General features: G+C 42.0%; 1 protein-coding gene across 3 annotated transcripts; it reads right to left on the reverse strand.

Moving 5' to 3' along the window:
* Positions 1–3,556: 3,556 nt before the first annotated feature.
* On the reverse strand, positions 3,557–21,652 carry USP44 (ubiquitin specific peptidase 44). Of its 3 annotated transcripts, none has more exons than XM_066183403.1 (6): positions 21,589–21,652; positions 14,635–16,143; positions 6,578–6,776; positions 6,004–6,112; positions 5,018–5,223; positions 3,557–4,642 (listed from the first exon to the last, which is right to left on the reverse strand). In XM_066183403.1, the coding sequence occupies exons 2-6, from the start codon at positions 16,060–16,062 to the stop codon at positions 4,443–4,445; spliced, it is 2,142 nt and encodes a 713-aa protein (XP_066039500.1). In that variant the 5' UTR covers positions 16,063–16,143; positions 21,589–21,652; the 3' UTR covers positions 3,557–4,442. The 3 variants fall into 3 exon arrangements, with proteins under 3 accessions (XP_066039500.1, XP_066039498.1, XP_066039499.1); XM_066183401.1 differs by lacking the exon at positions 21,589–21,652 and adding an exon at positions 21,359–21,381; XM_066183402.1 differs by lacking the exon at positions 21,589–21,652 and adding an exon at positions 21,278–21,339.
* Positions 21,653–22,014: the final 362 nt, after the last annotated feature.

The raw sequence follows: 22,014 nt of genomic DNA on the forward strand, positions 1-22,014 counted from the left end.
ATTGTTTCTACAGCTTAAGCCTTTCTTAACTTCACTGATTTAAAACCATTTTGTTTTAGAGATCAGTGATGTGTTTTCTTCCCCGCCCCCCCCCCCCTTTTTTTTTAACCTGAATGTAATAGACCTAGACTAGCAGAGTTAGTTTGGAGTATGGCCTCAACTTTCTAATTTGCTGGCTGTTTGTTAATTCACGTGTGGAGGCTGATAATCATGCATAACGAGCTGCAGTAGAAATGACTCAGAAAAATACTTGCAGAGCGTGGTGATTATTGCCCATAAATTTACCTGGGTGTATCTGAAGATAAGTGTCCTGTGCTGCTGGCCCTCCTGCATCTTCCTGCGCAGCAGTATACAAGGCAAGCCCTATTTCTCTCCTTAAAATAAATGAATATCCTGCTGTTTTCATGATCTTCAGGCTGCCTTTTCCTGTTGCTGTAAGTGGTGAAAGTCCTGGCTGTGTTGTCTGGTAAGTTAACCATGCTCTCATGTCCCTTGACAGAAGTTTACCAAAAGACTTTTGAGCTAGATGTTGAAGTCTGTGTTCAAATTACCCAGAAGATGGGGTAATCTTGTTTCTTTTACATGCAGCACCAGAAACGGTGATAGTTGTAGAAATTTTTAGGAGCCAGAGTTCAGAAGCTACTTGGTAGCTTTCTTTCACACAGACCTTGTGGGACACATCATTTAGAGCACGTACACCTTGACCCTGAGTGATGTGTCCTTTTGATGAAGGCATGGCCTAAGATTTTCCTAATTTTAGACTCAACTACCATGCTTCTCCTCTTAGATGTGAGTAAGACAGGGCTGGTGGGTACAACAACCACAGCTGGGTGAGTATAACTATAACATTTCAAAGAGGAGGCTGAAATAGGGCGTGTGGGGAGTTCCTGTTCTTCTAGCAAGGAAACTGCCCCTGCGACTTTCTACTACGTCATGTCGTGTTCACTTCAACGCATCAAAATACTACTTGTATTTCAGAACAGTACAGAAACACAATAAGATGGTATGGAAACTTAATGATGGCATGTGTAACTGGAATTTGTTGATTTGATTTTTACAGCTGGTGTTTGTGGAGATAGAGGAATTTTGCCAAATCCTTTCCTGAGGGGGAAAAAAAAAAAGAGGGCAAAAGGCTTTTCATTGTTATTCATTTCTCAGGATTATGCACTGTTGGTACTCAGCCTTCTGTGGAACATCAGTCAGCTGTCCAGAATGGGAGGTGGGCAGTATATTTTCCTCAGTCCAAACACTTTCATGAAGGTGTTTTTAGAGATAAAGACACTGTAGCTTGAGAAAAGCATGGCATGCTTTGAAGCAAGTTATAATTTTTTAAGACTTATGCATAGTTGCTTTTTTCTTTACAAGGATTCAAGAGGCTTTTCTGTGTTTCTAATTCTGAATGTTTCCATATTTTTAAAGGAAAAGAAAAACCAGACAATGCTGCTGTGACTCACCATTTTTCACTTGTGTTTTTGTCATGACAGGCACCCAACTCATATAACTCAAAGTCATACTTACTTTAGCTTTGCTTTGCTATTGATTTCTACTGATACTTACATCTCCCTTGTTTTACAAAGGTACAGGGCTCTAGGAAAAAACCCAAAAGCTGTGTGGGCTAGTCAGCAGTTCAGATGAACAGTAAATTTTTTACATAGCTGTTTTGGAAGTGCCTGTGTCCCCAGTTTTTGAAACTACCTTTTTTTTTTCCTTTCAGGAAGACTAAATCTCTGAATCCCTTAAATGGGAGAGGGCTTTATAGAAGTCTTCTCTAATACTAGAGGAAAGTGAAGGCAGGTCTTGTCAGGATGCACAAATCAATTACCACCTGGGACTGGAAACTGTTACTTTACTATTTTTCAATTTAAGGTGAGGCTTCTTTGGCCTGTGTGCTGCATCCCTGTGATCTCTCAGCAAGTTTGCAGAAGACACAAAGCAGGACGAGTGGCTGGTAGACCAGCTGGGGGCACTGCCACACAAGAGGAGCAGGACAGGCCCAGGAAATGAGACACGAGGAACCTCATGCAGCTCTACAAAGGGAATCACCGCTTCTGCTCCTGGGCAGGAATCACAGGCTGGATGGGAAGCAGCTGCCCAGAGAAGGACCTGGGGTAGAAGCTGTCCATGAGCCAGTAACATGCCCTTATGGCAAAAGAGGCCAAGAGCCTTCATCTGGTTAGATGGTGCAGAGCTACTACCTGAACTAGTTAAGTGTTAAGAACTGAAGCAGAAGCTGGGGAGAAGAGCACCTGAATTAGCTCATCCTTGTGGTGGATTGCAGCACCAGCCATCTCTACCCTCCCCAGTGCCTTGATTAGGAGGACTGGAACTATTTCTCCTCCCCTTCTCTTGTTCTACCCAAGAGCAGCAATGGGAAGAAAGCTGGATTTGCTTTTGCAGAGCTAATGACGTCTTTCACAGAAAAGAGAAAGCCTTGAGACTCAGCAATCATTGCTGCAATGCAGGGGAATAGATGAAAGCACAGCCCAGGTAATCTTTCTAGTTAAGATGGCAGGGTAAGATTCCTTCTAAGGGACTTGAGTGTGTGCTTAATGGTGACGATTGAGACTAATGAACTCTCACATCCAAGTTGCTCTCAACCCATCCAAAGACAGACTCTTCCGTTAATGCTTGAGTCTCTGAAGACCCCTATGGATCTCCTAAGAGATGTGCTTGGAGGAAGAAAAAGTACCAGAAGCCTGAAAGGCAAATTTTCTACCTGTAAGTAGAAAAGAGCATTTAAATTACATTCATTTCCTCACCAGCAAGGACAGTAGAGAAAGTATTTGAAAGACTGAACAGCCATAACAAGTACATTTGTCAGATCACTCACTTCAGCACATGGCTTTTGGCTAAAAAAAAAAGAAAAAAACCAAAAACACAAAGGACCAAACCAACCAAAAAATTCCCCAAGCCAACACATGAACTGTTCTGCACACTTAATTAGGATGAGCACAAGACCAAGAAGTTAGAGATTTGAGGCTATGTCCTTGCTATAAGATGGCATCTTTCAGAAACAGAAATGATAGCAAAAGTCATTCATAAAACCAGCTGATAAATCACTGACAGACAGCCAAAGCAGTTGTATAGTTAATGCCATATCCCCTGTTAGACAAAATCTAAAGATAATTCTTAAAAACGTAACGAAAGTGTAGGAAATGATTCCAGTATACACACGCTTTTCTGACCATATCAAGGCATTTTATTGAGGTATAAACTTTGCAGAAGATGAGGTAACAATTTGCATAGGACTTACGCAAAATAACTAACTTCACAATTCAAATTTAATTGGCATTAACTACCCTATGTCGAGGATTGATAATTCCTGCTTGGTAAATTCTCCTCACTGCACAGTTCTGTTAATGCTAGTGGTAGGACCATGTAGTATAAGGTACAGCAGCTGTGGGTAATGAAACCAGACTGAAAATGCTTTCATGCAAACACTGCAGCTGCTTTTCATCAGCTGTTTGTTCAGAGATGAGTGAGACAGACTATGCTTGCTACAGCTTAAAGTAAGCTGGTCCAATTCAAGGAAAGGGATGCTAATGTTCTTGTAGCAATGACAGTGGGGTGAGGGAGTGAGTGAGTGAGTGAGTGAGTGAGTGAGTGAGTGAGTGAGTGAGTGAGTGAGTGAGTGAGTGAGGTTTTATTGTTGGGGGGTTTACTGAGTGTTTTTCTTTTTTGTTTAAGAAAACTTCAAAAATTTTTGGAATAAAAAAAGCCCCTGGTTGTTAAATTATTTTGAACTTGGCACTTAAGTTTTAAGTTGTCAGGTTTGTTAAGGCTAAAACATGCAAGTCTTGGTAGATACATTCTTGTGTTATTAAACATTCCTCTTACAATACTTACATGAAAATAACTTCATGCTCTATTTCCTCAAGTTCAGATTTTAAGAAATTCTATCAGTGTATCTTCAGTATAGCCATTTAAGCTTGCAAAATAATTTCACAGAAAGTTGCCTACAAAAAATTCAGTTACTATCTGACATGTTTTAACATTCCTTGCTGGTGAATGTCAATATTCTAAGACCTAGTAGCAATTCCTGCAAGACAGTAAGAATCATGGTATCATTAGAACTATACTATAAAATGTACACAAGCATATACAGAAAATTAACCAGAAAAATATCAGTTGCCCATTGAAGTAAATTTTCTAAACCAATTCAAAAATATTATCAAAATACAAAACCAGCTTAAAAAATAGCCTGAGGTAAAAGTTAAATGCACATAGCAATCTCTTCCTTAAAAAAATAGCTGTATTGAAATTCTAGGTACTTGGAAAGTTACTTATTGTCAATAAAAACTTTTGCTAACCACTGTAAAGAGTACTTCAACTAATACAAAACTATATAAACATTGAAAAAGTACAATACTGTACTTCCTTTTAAAAATACATAGTTATGACAATTTAAACCTTTACCATGCACACAGTTAACTGGCTTTGGATTAGCTGCTACTGTTGTCCCTGGAACAGCCAGCTAATTCTGTGTGCTGCTGACTTTCAGCTGTGCTAGGACAGGGGAATCTACCACGTCCATTTGCCTGAGTAAGTCGTTGGCTGTAAAACAAAATGTAGGCTTGAGCCTTGCATACTTCTTCCATAGTGCACATGTTGAGTTTTGAATCATTGCAGTGTACCCAGAATCCTACAATAAGGAAATATACCAGAAAAAAAAAAAAAAGGCATCAGAACAGTGATTTTAAGTAACTGCATCATATTTAATAATTAATTAGTGTTTGATCCCATTTAATGAGTTGTGTACAAACAGTAAACTGTTTCAGTTGATCCAGTTTATTTGCCTCAATGTTTCAGAAGCCCAGCTTAGCTTCCTCAGATTTACAAGAGTTTATAGCTAGAATACACTGAAACACAAACTGGTTGGTCTACAGAGCTGCACTTCTCATTGCAGGCAGATCAGCTACAATCGATTCCCTCTTGCTTTTGAGAAAAGACATTGTATCAGTTTAGAATTAGGAACACCCCTTTCTCCCTCAGTGCTCATTTCCCAGCTGATTCCTACCTCCTTCAGAATTGTAGCAGTAGGCAGTGTAGTGCCCCGAGCCAAATCCTTTCCCGTGATGCATTACCACAGCAGACAAGTCGTAGATGAAGCAGTCAGGCAGGAGAGACTTGAGGGATTCCCTGCAGCAATAAGGCTCCATGTTTAGCATTTGATCAAAACTAACATGTACACCAATCTTCTCACGGTGATTACGTCCTGACCACCTGGAAAGTGAAATGAAAGCTTACTTTTTAAAGAAAGAGCACAGCATTCTGAATTATGTTTGAACATAACATAAAATTTTCACTGTTATTCTGTGCACAGAATAAATGCTAGGGTTTGTTTTTTTCTAGGCTTCCTCTTTCACTTCTTCATTTCAAGGCCTTTTAAATGTGTCTATGGTACCCACTGTTCTCATCTTCTGAAACATCCATTTTAAGATCTGTGCAGTGGTGAGTAGGAAGTACTTCTCACCTGCTATACCTCTTTGGTATTTCTCATTTATTCTGTCTCATTTTCAGTTTGAGGGACAGATGGTACTGATGTTGGGCTATGAGATCACAGGGATGCAGTGTCCACTTCCCTACACTGAGGCTAAATGTGTTTATGTATTTACACATAGGAAGGTTATCTGAGACTTCCACTGAACACTGTCCAGGTTTGTGCATTAGTGATTATGAGCATCCTTATCTACCTCAAGATATCACAAGATTAATTTTTACCAATAGAGTTCAGAGCAGGGTTAGTATGTTTTGACTGAAAAAAGGATAAAATAATTTTGGTACTAAAGTAGCAAGTATCTGAAATCCAAAAAGTTAATTCCCTACTTATAACATATCTTACTGATGTTTCAAGTGAACAAGAAAAAGAAGTTTCTAGTAACTATTTCTCACCATACTAGTACAGGGAAATGAAACTGATGCTGAACAACATTGATCCTAAGCAATGCTAGAGCAAGACTGAATCAGTCAGTTTGCAACACTTTTTGTTGTGGTACTACTTACCTAAACCGTTTAAGGTGTAATCTGAGAACCTGAGGTAGTCGACACACCATAAGCTGCTTCTGAGCTTCTGTGAGTATAACTGGTTTAGAAGAAAACTTCCTTCGTTTTGCTGAGGTCAAACACACAGTTACACAATACAAATCTTGGTAACAGCCTTGTATTTCAGTCTAAGTTTTGTCCACAGATTTGTGTGGACCTAAAAATCTGTGGTACATGCCTCCTTAAAAAGGATACGCTCTGAGAGCCGTTTTGCAAGGATTATATTACGATGCAAGTAAAAAATACTTGTGGTCACTTCCATTAGTCACCTTAATTTAAAAAGGTGATGGCTTCTTCAGCTGGGAGTACTAGAAACCCCATTAGTGTGTCATGAGAATGTACCTAAATGAAGCATCACACTTCAAAACATCTTTTGAACAATTTCCTCTTCTAGGGGGCAAGTAACAGCTGCCAAGTGACCACACCAGGGCATAAGAAGGTCTTTGCAATATACTCTTAAGACTTCTATACTTGCACTGTCAGTTTACATTTTACACAGAGAACGTATGCATGAGTACATACTGCCTTTACTCACTGTTGCACTGATCACATGCATATATCTTTCCTTCCAAAGCTTCAGTTTCTGTAAACTTGGCCAGCATTTCTGTCAGCAGACATGGATACTGAGACGACATCTCCTTGCCATTGCTGTGATACCTCTCAGGAAACTCCAGGGACAGGTCCCAGAAAGGTTCTACAGTATTTGATTTATTGTCACAGGCAAGACATGTAACCTGGAAAAAAGATATTCACCAGCTGCTTACACTCAAAAATGTACTTTGCTAAACATGTACCATAACATAGCTCTAAAAAGAGATTCTTTTTCCTAGAGATAACCGAAGGGTAAACAAGGACAAGACAAAATCACTTAACGACAGAGATGATACACCTAAGTCTTTTCTCTGAAGCAGCATGTCCGAAACTGTTACCACAAACAAGTACGTGTTCTTATGTTTTACTGAGAAATAGAAACAGTGTCAAAATGTTCTGTCTGGGACTGTCCAAAAGCAAGCAGCTGGTGAAGTCTCAGGAGTCTTTTCTCCAAAAGGAAAATTTACATGAGAAATTATAATATAGGTTAATTTAAAAATAAATATAAATAAATCAAACTCACACACACAAAAAAGAAAAACAAAATGAAAAAAGGAACAGCTGGGGATTTTAAAGTCATATCCTTCTTACTTTGTAAGTCTTCCAGGGAAGCCTGGATTAGGAAGCACACATCTTCAAAGAAAAATTAACAGGGAAAAATAATTTATTTCTTCTTTCAGTAAGTGGATCCATCGTCACACTAGGGAAAGGACAAGCAGTAAGATAACATAAATAAAATGTAAAGAAGCGAAGTGAGTCAACCTGGAAAATGCAGATACTACAGCAGGCGGCAATAATTTACTATAACATTCAATACTTAGGAAAATAAGTTAAAAGCAGTAGCTCTTCTAAGCTGGAAAGACAACACATTAGGTGTTGCATGCTTCCTATTTAGGAAAATACCACAAGCTGTTTGGAACAACTAACACAAAGACATAGTAATAAAGGAATGAAAATTCATGTGACACCCAAAGATTGTTATTTCACAGGAACCCCTTGATGCTGCTGCTGTTCTACATAAATTCAGTGTCGTTCCCTCCAGTTTGGTTAGTAAGCCTACACAAGTGTGAAAGCACACCCAGTTGTGTTCAGATGCTCCTTTGTTTCCCTCTGAAGGTTTGCTCTTAGGTAATTACTCACCCTGCTTTGTTATTTCATGATCATTTATATAAGGACCTATCTGTCACCACATGCTATCTTCTTCCTAGGTGTTCTTGTAACTGCACTCAATAGCTGCAACCGCTTATACTCCATCTCTGCATTAGCCACCTAGTGCACATGTGGATTTGTGTCCCAGCATGAACATTCAGCAGTGCAGTTAGAAAACCTGATAACTGCTTTCAGATGGAAATGCCACTGCCTTGTTCTTAGAAAACAAAACTTCAAACCTACATGGCAGAAAAGAGGAGATTCTTCTGTTTTAATTTACACTGTCAGGAGTGTCTTTTCTAAGTGCTAACATCTGGCAACGTTTCAAAGCCACAAATTATTAGTAATTCAGAGCTGAAATCCAGACACAGGAGACAAAATGGCATGTTTGGCCACAATTCAACTACACTCCAGCTTAAACGCAGAATGATTAATAAATTTCTGCTGTACAAATGAGTAATTTTGTTGGGCCAAAAGTTTATTTAATTGATGAGTTACGTCAGAATTTGCTGCGCAAAAACAGACACTTAAGATCAAGGAGCTCAGGATGTAGAACACACGTGACCTCAGTACAGATAATTTTAACCCATTCTGAGGTTTTAAATTTAGTGTATTATATTAATAATCTAGATTAAGATTTTATTTCCCAAGTAGCTAATGAGTACTATCCCAGCGAAAAAGAAATTAATAATAGACCCAGCACCCAATTTTGCCAGTCAAAAAACCTGAAGAACACAAACAGATGCAAGAAATCTGTTTCTCATCTCGTCACACAACTGTGAGCAAAGCTGATTTGTGGGGACAAAACCCTGATATACTGATATACAGCTGCACTCATATCCTCAAATCCAAGCCAGTCCTCAGTGCAGCTGAGTTAAACTCTGGGATTTCTGTAGCTGCCAACAGCCCGGTAACCTGACACACCCGGGCAAGCCCAGCCCCTTCAGCCCCTGTGCGCTCGTTGCTCCTGGACGTGGTGGGAAAGGACATCCAAGCACGGCTGCAACCAGGGTGGAAGTCCATTACTTAGCCAGGCCTGCGCTTACCAACTAGATTACTCAAAAAGCAGGAGGATTCCCAGCCTTCCGTGGAATCCATCTACACTGGCCTGTCCATCGGCACTGGCTTCATGACATTCTCATCACTGTTCTTTCTGTCCTAAACGGGTCTCCTTTATCTCACACTCCATTATCATTCACACAGTGCAACCCAGATTTTCCCTCTCCATGAGAGGGGCAGAAATTGTAAAAACTGTTCAAAAGTTGGTTGCGTGAGACGAGATTTTATAAAACACAAAACGAAAAGAACTCCAAACGTGAACTCAAAGAGTAAAAACTTTATGCATTTGTCCAGTATAACTTTGTGTAGTATAAATATTCACAACAATAATAGGGAAGGGAATCTACTCTAGCAATCTTGTTAGTGATGTCTATCTTTATGATTATACTTTATAAATTCACAGTTTGACTTCATATTATAATTCAGAATTCCCATTATAGTTCAGAATTGCTATCACAAGAAGCTTTAATGCTGTCATTTATAGCAAAGCAAATGAGAAGTTCACATTAGAGCAAAGTAAATTACTGATTTTAACTAGTCTGAAATCTCTACCTTATGTTCTGCCCTGACCACCCTCTCATGCCTTGAAACATGGGTACTAAATACAATAGTTTGGTTAAGGCTTAGTATTCAATCATGGGCCAAAGGCCAGACTGAAAAGAGCTGGATCAAATTGCTTGATTCAAACTAAGCATGGAGACTACCCAGACAAGCATCATTGTGGCCACAATAACGTGATGGACAGCCACTGCCCTGGATGGCATTCAGTGTAAATGCAGCTAAAGAAAATAGTTAACATATTGCTGCAGAAAAAGCCAACTCCATCATCAACTGTTTTGCCTATGCTCCCAGCACTTGCATGGAAGAAAGAAAACTCTAACCACCTCTGCCCCAACTATTTTTTTCCTTTGTTGTTTTTAAGAAGAGTAAAATAGCCAGTCCCATTTTTGTGCTTTCACCAGATGAGACGTATATATAATGATTAGTAACTCAATTTTTGCACAGGAAAGTAACTGAATTTGAAGGGGATCTCTGAAATACAGCTACAATGCAGAATTCATATGACAGTCAGCATTAAAAAAACCCAACTGAACTTTGCAGTCATAAGCATACACCATAATCAAAATGATCTTTATCTATTAAGCAGAATAACATAAAGCATAACCACAGCTAACTGTGGTCTGTGATTCAATGGCCTTTTATAGATTACTTCAAAATGTTACTTTCATCTAGTTGGAAAAGAACTTGATAATCATTTTGTAAGTCAGGCTAAACATAAAAGCACAAAGACTAACACCAAAATATAGAAATCAGTATACATGACATCAGCTGGTTTAAGTGCAAATCCTCCCATTACCTGTCTGAAGTTCTTGTCTTTTAAAAAGCCTGTTCAGTGGCAGACTTAACACCCAGCAGTACACAGATCACCTTCAGCATTCTTCCCCAAACTCACATCATAATGCCCAAAACAACTTCAAACAACTCAAAAATCATATTTCCCCTTTTCTCAGACAATCTGTCCTGAAATACGCTTTAAGAATAGTTTACCTACTACCCTGGTTAGAACCCACTTCACTGGTTGAGACTTGGCATATTCATTTCTCTGATCACTGCATGGCTGTTATCCTGCCATGCTGAGCAGGGGCAGGGGGAACCATTTTCCTCAGATTCCATCTTAAAAATGATCAGGAAGTAATCAAACTGCTTAGGAAGTTTTAAGCATGCCTAGAGCTTTCAAAAGCTAGATCCCACCACACATTACTATGAAAAATATTGGAGCCAATTTTTGTGAACTCAGAGAAGTCTGCAGATGACACAAAGCAGGAGGAGTGGCTGGCAGGCTGGCTGGGGACACTGTCACCTAGTGGGAATGGGACAGGGCTGGGAAATGGGACAAGAGGAACCTTAGGCAGCTCTACAAAAGGAAACACCACATCCTGCTCCTGGTCAGGAATCACCCAGGCACCAGTACAGGCCTGGGGTAGAAGCTGCCCATGAGCCAGTAACGTGCCCTTATGGCAAAGGGGGCCAACAGCCTCTGGAGCTGAGCACCACCAGCTGGTCCAGGCAGGTGATCCCTGCCTTCTCCTCAGCTCCCACACAGCTGGAATGCTGGGCCCAGTGCTCAGGAAAAAGGGAGACATGGACATGCTGGACTGAGTCCACCAAAGGGCCAGGAAGATGATGAAAGGCCTTGGACATATCTGACCTATGAGGAAAGGCTGAGAGAGCTGGGACTGTTCAGCCCAGAGAAGGAAGCTCAAGGTGGATTTTCTCCTCGTACAAGAATTTCTGCTCATATGATTTCTGAGTACATGTGGCACATCATAAAATCTGCTCTTTCAATTTCTGGATTTTTAGAAAGACACCTGTCCTCTTCCCTGCTTATTATGGACAAAGGTGAAATAAAGATACTTCAAAAATTGTTGCACACTGTGCCATTTAGTTGGTACCATTAAAAAAACACAAGTCAAAAAACTCTTGAGACAACAGCGAACATACTTGAGCTCTTAAAAGTGTACTTTAAAGATCTGTGAGCCAGTGTGGGTCAGTTTACCACTGCCACAGGAGTTCACAGCACAGCAATTTCTCCTTTCCCACTGAAGGACTGAGGACAGGAGACAGTAAGTACCTTCCACAAGAGTACAAGCACTGAGGGATTGAAAATAACCAGGATTTTAATAGACATACTGGGATCTCCTCAGAGTCCCAATGGGTTTGAGAGGTAGGAGCCACTTTCTCCAGACAATCACTGCAGGAAGACTAGCATGTGAAAAGACAGAACAGAGGGGAAGGGTTTTGCACCTACAATGCAGACCTTACCTTCTCTTAGATGTACCAGGTATTGCAGTTTCACAGTACTGCAAAGTAAAAAGCTGAAATCCTGAAACGGGTATTAGAATAAATATAAAATAAAAAAGAGGCAATTTGCTCATGCTATTCCTGGAGTTACCCCTTACCTAGTCTAGGACTCCATAAAATAGTATAATATTTCAAGCAGCAGATGAAGAAAACTTACTTTAAATCAGCTGAGAACACAGCAAAACAAAACCAACTACCTCATATAAAACATTCAATTGTTTTGACATTATCCAAAACTTCTCCCAGTTATCAAAAAGTAATCTGCATAAGATTCTCAAACAGTCAATTCTCTGCTTTCTTAATCTTACATCCTCAATTCAGTTAGTGCTGAACCAGGCAGCACTTCAATAGCAACAGACTGATGGCTAACTCAGGATTATGACTTCCCTTCAAGTTAAATTAGAACTAGAAAAAGGGGGAGGAAGTTTAGCTGCACATGTGAAAGTAATGTGATACCAAAGTAAACAAACAGCTTATCAGCACTGTAAGGGATCCTCTGTGTACTTTATCAAGAGTAGTTCATAGTATTCCTGAGGTTTGAAGGTCAGGGAGATTGACTTCATGGCACTCGAGTATCTCACAGAATCAAGTATCTTGAACTTACATTTTCTGTACATCGGGGCAGTAAGTATGGTAACATTTTAGGGGTTTTAAAATGGAAGGCAACTGCGCACTGAAACACGTTTCCCAATTCCCCTTCTTCAATGGAGTAGGATGTAACCTAACACACCAGACTAAAATCCAGTCTCATTTTTAATAAGGGCAGCTGGGAACGGCTCCAACTATCTTCTAGAGAGAAACTGTAATACTGTCACAGTCTCACATATGACTTCATTTTTATTACTATATTTATCAGGGTATTACTTTATCTTGTAGATAGATAAAGTTAAGCCTGTAAGAACTGAACACACACTCCTTGCTTTTAAGAGCTAACACTGTTCAAGATGCAGTGACACAGCAAGAAGTTTGGGGGTTTTTTTCAGTCCTCCATGGATGTTTTCTTGCCTTTTTTGTTAACTTCACTAAAGCCGTTCTGACAAACACCTAGTGAAATTATGATGTAGGAATCCTACTGAGGAAAGGAAAACAATTGCCTCACAGAGTTTTTAAAGTTCATCTTTCCATGTGCAAACACCAGATACATTCAGATGACCTGAATATATTTTACAAGAAAGAAATCTTCAAGGCTTACCTTTTCCTTGTAATATTTATCATGTTCAAAACCACAAGTGAAGACTAAACTAAAAAAAAGGAGTGGCAGGAGACAAAGGGAACACTGGGAGGGGTAAAGTGTTGAACAGTCCGTGGGAACTGCCTAATGAGCCAGGGACAAATTACTAGATAACAGCCTCAATACTCTTTTCCTTGTTCCTCTCACTTCAGGCACTCCTGAGTTCATCTGCAAGGCTGTATTCTGCACACAGACACGGAGGAACTGCAGTAAGAGCTGTATGTAGCCACAGAAATCAGAGGATACCTCTTCACATAAAGCTAAAAATATGTGAAAGTAGTTATTATTGAAATGATGAGGGTCCTTAGACCATTGGAAATCCTTATCAAAGCAATAAATTATGTAAGGTTAGCACTGCAAGCAAACTTTGCCAGTATTCCTAAAAAATTACTTTATTTTGCTGACAAAATTGCTGTTTTGGAAAGGAATGGAATTTTCAAACAAAAAAACTCTTTCATGACATAATATACTACACACTTCCAATTGTGCAACACTGATACAAGATATGTACTAGCCAAGGAAAGGAAGTATGCCACAGAAGTGCTCATACACTGGGCCATACAGAAGGTAGCTGGTGATCCAGTTTTACTGATAGATCTAACAGTTTCCTGTAGTTTCACAGAACCTAAAATGACTGAGGACTGACATACGCTGCAAACAATCCTGTTACCTTCCCATGAAGTTTATGTGTATCGTAGCAGTGAACAATCCTACCTTAGTCAAAAACCACTTGGATTTCCAGTTTTACATATTAAAACATTAAACCATCAATCAAACAGTCAGAATACCAGAAACAGACGTTTTTGCGTTAAGCCTTTTCTTTATACACAATACTCATCAAATGCTTCCGAACTCCCTCAGTAACATACTCATGTATACTACAGATCCATTCCAGGAGCCAGGAATTTCCCAACTTCTGTTCCTGCTTCACTGTGGTTAGTTTTCAGATTAATTCAACAGAAACAAGCATTTGTTTGTTCAGTCAGTATTCAGACATTTGTACACACACACAGTTGGGATATGCATAATAGCAGTAAACACACTGAAATACTTAACAGGGTAGAGAAGTAGGGAAAAAAAATGTCGTCATGCAGAAAGAAGGAAAACCACCATTGCCTCCACCCCACAAATTTGGTTCCTGTGTTGACAGAGCCTTCTATATCTTTGTGTTGTAATAGAAAAGAAATATTAGTATTTCTGTACATAAAATCATGACATGCAGTTACTCACTGGTAATCAATCTCAAATTCAAGCTATTTACTGAAATAATACCCTGTTTGACATCCATTACCTAATCAGTTTCTACTTACACAAGACAAACACCTTCCTTAACACCTTTTATCTAGTAGCACCACAGTGATAAGCCAGCTACTTAAAGTTGTACATTCTTCATTCCTTCAAATGAGTTGGTACTTAACAGCAAATGAAAGTATTTCTCAGTAGTAACAAATTTAAGACTTTCATGATTAACAGGCGTATTGGGTTGGAATTGCTTGGGTTTTGGTAGTGGAAGGGCTGCAGGGTAGCTTCCATTGAAATTGTCTAGTATTTCTTCTGAAACTGTGTAATACATCCTCACCATCCTGCCTCAATAGTTATAAATGTATAAACCTTTGAAGTATGTCCATCCCTGACTGACTAAAGTAAATCTAGAACTACAAATCATTAAACACCTGAAAAAAAGTAATCATAAAACATACCTGACTTAATAGCTGTCCATGAAAAATGTTGTTAACCACATTCAAAACCTGCTTTATAAGTTTTCTTTGAGAAGCAGGGATGAGAGCTGGGTATCTGGTCCCTGTAGTCTCCAGTTCCTGCTGTACTTTATCCAAAAGTTCACAGAGAAATTCCTGAGCATCTTGTTGGGCATAGCCTCTGAAGGCTGGAATTAGTCTCCACACAGAATGAAGCATGGCAAAAGGAGACACCAGTGCCCATTTGCCAGACCACATCACCTGGAACAGAGTATGCAGCTCATGACAGAGAGAAATATGCTTTGAACTGGGCTCCCTGGGCTGAATAAGTTCCATACTTTTTGATGCTCCTCCACTTAATCCAGAGGATAAACTAGGCCGCCTCACAGAATATGATCCCTTTACAGTCTCTTGGTTCTCATTCATGTGTAATGTTGAGGCAGCTATTGATAGGTGTTTAGATGAAGATCTTGTTTTACCATTGGTTGCCGTTGCCAGCAGTTCCTGAGTTCGGTTGAGATCAAGCTTTAAAAAGCATTCTCGAAAAATAAGTAAGTGACTTAATACCTGCAGGACAGAGTTCATATAGCACGTGTTACCCAGGTTTCTCAGTCCTGTTACTCCAGGAGTCACTGTAGGCCTTCGTTTAATTGGAGAGTCACTCACTTTTTTCAATCTCAGTTCTTCCGAGGTATATGTTTCTTTCAACTCTGCCAAAAATTCCATGTCCTGTGACATTTTTTGAGGGCAGGGTTCTGGTTTAGAGGACATTCTAATCTGATTTTGTAAACGACTGCTCTTTCTCGGAGGCATCTTTTCCATCTCTGCTTTCAACTCACGCTTTCGTTCTTGTCTTCTCTTCCTAGCTCTGTCCCTTTTTAGCTCTGCTTCCTCCTGACGTCTTTCGTTTTCCAAAATCCTCTTTCCAGCAGGTGTCAACTCAAGCCACGATCGGAACACTTTGCCAAGGACCGCACGCCGCCGGTGCCAGAGAGCCGTGAACATCCTATCTTCATTCCGAAGCGTGGCCTGGGCACCACCATGCGCAAGGTAGGAATCGTCACTTGTCCCCATGGAACGCAAAGTCCTCCCACTTCGAGTAGTGCACTCATAGTTCTGACTCTTGATTGCACTCAGTGTACTCCGCAAGAGCTTTAAGTCCCCGGTTGCGTTGTCGTTGAGAACGTAATCATCGCAGAGATAACAGAAAACATAGAGCTCATTTACCTCCAGTGCCACTGGGTGGCTGCTCTCCTGAAAGTGCTTTAGTGCATGTTCCTCGATGTATCTGCCACACGCCACGTGCGAGCAGCTGAGGCACGCCCACACAGACTCCGTGGTATTGCAGTCCATGCAATGCCATTTCTGGGGATTGAGAATGGAGTGATCTTGGGCCAGTCGCAGACGTCCAACGTGCTTACACTTATCCATTGTTAAAACTGAAATTGCAGAGATAGGCTGGCAAAACACATCATCCAAGCTATTTTCTGCCCATGAGATTTCAATCTGCAACTAAAAAAAAAAAAAAAAAAAGTTATAGTTCATAAACATCAAACTGGATCCCTTTTACGGGAGTCAGTGTACCAAGTTCATATTGAGATGAAGATCATTGTCATCATCCAGCTGAGTCCCACCAAACACATGAAAGAAATCAGTCACGTGGAGCCACACACACACTCAACACCTTCAACAGCAGTTCCACATTCACACTAAATTGCCTGCATACCACTGTTTATATTTCCAGTGCTTTGTGGCTCAGGACCGAAGCATACTAGCTACACTTTGGGCCTGGTTTGGTGTTTTTTATCAAGGGGCACTGATTTCATTAAGAGATGCTGTTACAGAGTTTGGATACAAACACAACCTAAAGTGAGAAAGGCTGCTCAGAGCAGAGAAGCTGTGGATGCCCCTATCCCTAGAACTGTTAAGGGCCAGGTGGGATTGGACTTTAAACACCTGGGTCTAACTGGACGTGTCTCTGCACACAGCACGGGACTGGACTACAGGATCTTTATCATCCTCTGAGACTCAAACCATTCTGTGATTCCAAAATTCTCCTATTAATTCAAACCCCCTAAGCACAGAGGTGCAGAAGTGCAAAGTTCCCTTAAATTTATTATGTTTACACAGTGCCAACAGTTCAGACAAATGAGGCTTTATACAACTCAAACCCTAAATTAATCCATACCTTTAATTAAACCACTGCCCCTGTGTGCTCAGTCAAGCCAGTTATACCATTTCTATAATAATGTATCTTAAATATCTACATTTTAACATGCCATCCTAACACCTCTGAAAGAGTAACTTGGCAAAGCAGAACTTGATTTCTTAAGACAGAAATACCAGCAAGTATCTACATCAGTTACCACAAACTTTATCAAAACTTTCTAATCCAAAAATTATTTTAAAATCTGGTCTTCAAAAATCATTTAAAAATCTGGCTAGCACTGGCTTACATCCTTTATAAAGTTTGTATGGTTGCATTTATTTGTTCACAGCTGCTGTTTTTGCTTCCTCCTATAAGGTACATTTACCCAAAACAGCCTCTGATTAGCAAAAAATTAAAGAGACAGTGATTCATTCTTGTTTTTACCATTTTCTCTGAATATCTCTTTTAGATATAACATCCAGAGATAAATGAGAACGGTGCTATGAAGCATCAGGAAGTGATTACATTTGATCTGGGGCATTTGTGCCCACCACATCACTGACCAGAAGCGCCAAAGAGCACACAGCACCAGTACCTATATGCACAGTGCTTGCCAGACGAAACAATTAATTCATCTGAGGAGTTCAAGGCTTTACCAAATATTCAACCTATGCCAAATGGGATGATTTTGCCATTACAAATACATGCCCTGGACCTGGCCTAGGCTGTACAGTATCAAGGTCCTGGATTCTGTGCTTTACAGGTAAATAAACCATACTACTAAAGTACTGAGTGATTTACACAACCCTGGATAGAACCAAAAAAACTATATTCCAGCCATTAGCCTTAAATATGCTAATATGCTAATATTTATAAATTTCTACAGTTATGAAGCACACAAGAATAGGTTACTCAATACAGAATAGATATTTAGTGTAAAATAAGCATTAGACAAAGGGAATCCTAATGTGCATGACACCACTAAGGAAGGTAAACAGGTAAAAGCTTGCAGATGGCTGGAAAAGAAGCTCTAATTTGCTACTTCGATAAAAACTGTTGTTAAAAGATTCAGCCAAGAGGGTTGATTGGTTAACTGGCCCATGGCTAGTGCCTTTTAAAATGTTACAATACAGACACCAACATAAGAGCTGCAGTAACTCTCTAAGCACATAATCACACCCTGCACTGCACATGTTGTATAGAATTTACGCTGTAATGAAGAAAAGCTTGAACCAGCTGTACAGAAACTAAAAAACTGTACACAGTTTTACATGCCCATATTAATCTCTCATTCCTTCCAGCCAAGAGTTGTTTCCAGTCCATACTGACTGCACCAAAGGATTTCAGGCACCACGACCTCTGGGGAGCCATTCAGCAGCTCCCAAATCAAGTACCAGCCACAGTGCATCAGGGGAGGTCGAGATCCCTTGTGTGCTATGGTCAACAGAGCACAAAAGTAATGGCTTGCTTTACTTTTTCATCTTGCTTGCACCCATAACATTCATTCCTTCTAAAAGGCAATCTTATCTGCAGGCCACCAATCAGATTTTTTTACAAATAGTTGTGCACAGTAAGTTTGCTTTTTATATTGTCTTTATAAATAAGACAATCAGCATTATCTCGTGTCCTCTATTCAGACAACCTCTTTTCCACAACTAAGAGGAACTTTTGTAACACGGATAAAATTCAGGAGAGTAATATGTGTGTAAAGAGTGCTGCAGTAATTAAATATGGTATAGAGAATTTTAAGGGACAAGACTCATCCTTGTGCTGGCTAACATACATAGATTCTACTGCATAACGTGTTAGTAAGAGTTCTTTCCAGCAGACCAGAAAAGACCACTAAACCCTGCCTCCCCAGAGGGCTGTCACACACAGCAATGCTGTCAGTCAGAGGAATCTGACAGGTCAACTCTTTCTGGATTTGTTCAAGGCACTGTGTAAACCCTATGCCTTATTTTTCCTTCCTTCTAATACTGTATGATCAGATTGGTTTTTTCACACTTTTAAAAACATTCTCAAGACTCAAACCGCTTACATGCCTCAATGTGAGCAGATATTGGGCTGAGGACAAAAGCAGTCCTCAGTGGACAGCCACTGTGTAAATCAGGGCTGCACATTCAAGCTCTTCATGCAAAAGCAGCACAATTCTACGAAAGCGCCAGATCAGCATCTCGAAGGGAAAAACCTAAAGCCCAGCTCCCCCAGCAGCAACCAAGCCAGCATGACATTTCCCACCTACGTCGACGTGTGGAGAAAAGAGACGGTGGAAGGGGGAGGGGGGAGGAAACATCTTAGCATGGGAGAAGTCTTTCTTTGAAAAAAAGTAAAGGAATCAAAATGCAGTTTGGTCAAAAAGACAGCAATATCTCAAAACGCGGCAAAAACGCTTAAGAGTACAAAAGTGAGACCAAGAAAACTTCAGAGGAATGTCAAGCAGCACATTGACATCATTAATGTTTGAAGTACAGGGACTGCATCAACCCACAACGTTTAAAAACTGTACCTTAGAACCAAAACTTGTCAAAAGATCTCAGGGTAAAAACAGGAGTGATGTGACAAATAATGATGGAAGAAATGGGAAAAATCCTGCGTGTTCATTCCCACACCTGAAAACTGCAGCTGGAATAAAACAGTACAATCTCATGCTCCGATGTTAAAATTCCCTAAAGGAAGTTATTCAGCCCTAGTTTCTGCATTCTTCTCTCCTGAGGTTCAGTTCTGTGCACACACACAAAGAAACTTTGAATTAGTTGACCAGCACTTCAGAGATCAAGCCCCCCTCTGTGTTCTTACCACAGACCTGAGCTGAAGTAGTAAGCAAAATAACAACTACTAGCATATAGAATAGTACTATTGAAAGCATTAAGTTGTCTGGAAACAGAGAGGTACACAGAAGTTTTTTCTTGCACCGAAGTTTCACAAGCTAGAAACAAAGATATACAGAAAAGGATTTTTTTTTTTATTGTACCATATTTCAACCTTACTGACACACTCATTCCTTTTGTTCCACTCAAGAATGGCTGGCAAAATGTATATTTTTGGATAATTCATGAGCTGAAAATGTACTTGATGCCAAAACCAACTCAAAAGTCATGAAAATTGATGTTTTCCTTCATTTCTGTTCCATGTAAAAAAAAAATTCCATTATTTTAACAATTAAAGGGTCATGTTCACAGCTGATAAATTTATAAAACGTAACTACAAACAGAAGAATGTATTTTAGTCACGACCTGTGTAAATAATCCCTGACACATAAATGAGAAGTCTCAAATAATAGACCAGAAATGCAGTACAGAATTTTACAATTATATATACACGTGTGTGTGCTCTTGTGCCCCATTTATATTCCGGCTTTTAGTTTACCAACTGATTTTCATCAGTTTCAGAATACCTGTTGAATATCTGAAAACACAGGAATCATGGGTACTTAAAGTTTTAGATAACAAATACACTACTAGAGGGCAGATGTACTGCTTTTTTAAACGAGTTTTCTTTAAGAAAACAATTTAACGACACATTTATGTGTGTAACTTCCAGCTGCAGTACAGTCCTGCAGGCGTAACTATTTAGACTTGAAATCAAAGTAGCACTTCAAAAAGAAATTCTGTGAATTATTTCCTATTTCCAACAGAACAGCCTTTGACAAGAAACCCTCCAGTCCCCCTTCTTTGGAGCCGTGCAGATCGCCATTTAACTGTTTTTGCTCGATTTTTTTTTTTTTTTTTAACCAGCTAAAGAATGGACATGCAGCGTGCTGCCCAGAAGTGGCCATTTACCCGAGGACACCACAGCCAGCGGTACAGCTTTACACTCGACGTCTACTACTGCAAATAACCGCGCGTTTCCTGCAGTGGAGACTTCACGATAAACATACAACACAGACTGAAGCACTTTAACACAAGCACGAAAAACAAAGCACTTCTTACTGATCTGAAGTTACACTTGACATTTCTTCCCGTTTAGAGAAAGGAGCATCTCTGACTGCTCTGACAGCTCGTGTTCTGACAGCCCCGGCACGTACAGACACTCGGCCGGGCCGGCCCAGGGCTCGGTGCCGCGGTGCCGTTCCCGCACAAGGTCCGGCGCTTCCCGGCGCTCCGTGACATGGCGCGACTTCGCCTCTGGCCGCAGCGGGCAGGAGCCGAGAGCAGCCGGCCCTGCTCCCCGCCGCCCTCCGCTCCTGCCCGCGCTCTCCCTCACCGCGACGTCCTCCCGGCCCCTCAGGGACGTGTAAGGGAGCGGGCCCCACGCAGGGCTTCCCCGCCGCACACCGAGCGCGGCGGGAAGGCGGCAGAACCCCAGCTGCCCAGAGGAGGTGGCCGGTCCCAGGGTCCCGCTCCCCCGACCCCACGCCGTGCCGTGCCCGGCTCGCCCCCGCGACAACGAGCGCCCCCTCCTCAGGTGCCCCTCCGCAGGCACCGCGCCGCCGCTACTGTCCCTCCCCGGGAAAAAGGCGCCGCTGTCTCCCGCCCCACGCTCCCCTCCGCCGGGCACCTGCTGCCCGCAGGCCGGCCCCGGGCGGGCTGGCAGCGCCGCCGCGCCGCTGCCGCTCCCGCCCGCCGGTCCCGCACGCACCCTTCACCCGCCGCCATCTTGGGCGCCCCGAGCCGCCGCCGCCTCGGAGCGGCCCCTCCGCGACGTCAGTGCCGCGCGGGCCGCCCCCGCCCGCCCCACACCCCCGCGGGGAGCGCACGGCGGCGGGGGGGCCGCGGGGAACCGCACGGCGGCGGCGGGGCAGCGCCGCCGACATCCCGGCAGCCGCATCCCCGCGGCCGCCCCGGGCCCTGCCGCCGCCCCGCACCCACCTGCCCATCGCCATGTGCCGCCGGCGGGTCTGTCACCAGATTTGTAGTGGCAACCGAAGTCCTTCCCACGTCTCCTCCCACCTCCTCCGCCCGCCGGGCCGAGCGGGCCGGTCCCGCCGGGCCGGGCGCGGGAAGCCTGGTGCGGAGCGCCGGGGGCCGCCGGGAGCCAGTTCCCGAGGTGCCGAGGAGCTGCCGCTGCCCCGGCCTGTGCCCGCGGGGCACCTGTTTGCCCTGAGGTGGGTCTGTACCCGGCCGGGAAGAAGCGGCGTCTCGGGCCCCCCAGGAGTGGGTGTCCAGATTTCCTTCCTACATTTTCACCCGTAATTTGTCACCGGTGGCGTCGTTGTCCGAGCACAGCACAGCGGGAGCCCTGTGGGCTGAGCGCTGCCCTGCGCCCCAGGCCTCGCCCAGTGGCTCGCAGGTGCC

This window comes from Chamaea fasciata, unplaced genomic scaffold (assembly GCF_029207755.1).
Source record: "Chamaea fasciata isolate MVZ Bird 193981 ecotype frontalis unplaced genomic scaffold, bChaFas1.0.hap1 SCAF_5, whole genome shotgun sequence".
NCBI classification, from domain to species: Eukaryota; Metazoa; Chordata; class Aves; order Passeriformes; family Sylviidae; genus Chamaea; species Chamaea fasciata.

Excerpts from the sequence above, each read along its gene's own strand:
- USP44 (XM_066183403.1), bottom strand. The coding sequence starts at position 16,062 with ATGGATAAGTGTAAGCACGTTGGACGTCTGCGACTGGCCCAAGATCAC. Across the intron at positions 5,224-6,003 it reads TTACACCTTAAACGGTTTAG|GTGGTCAGGACGTAATCACC; the intron begins GTAAGTAGTACC and ends TTCACTTTCCAG. Across the intron at positions 4,643-5,017 it reads CTGCTACAATTCTGAAGGAG|GATTCTGGGTACACTGCAAT; the intron begins GTAGGAATCAGC and ends TCCTTATTGTAG.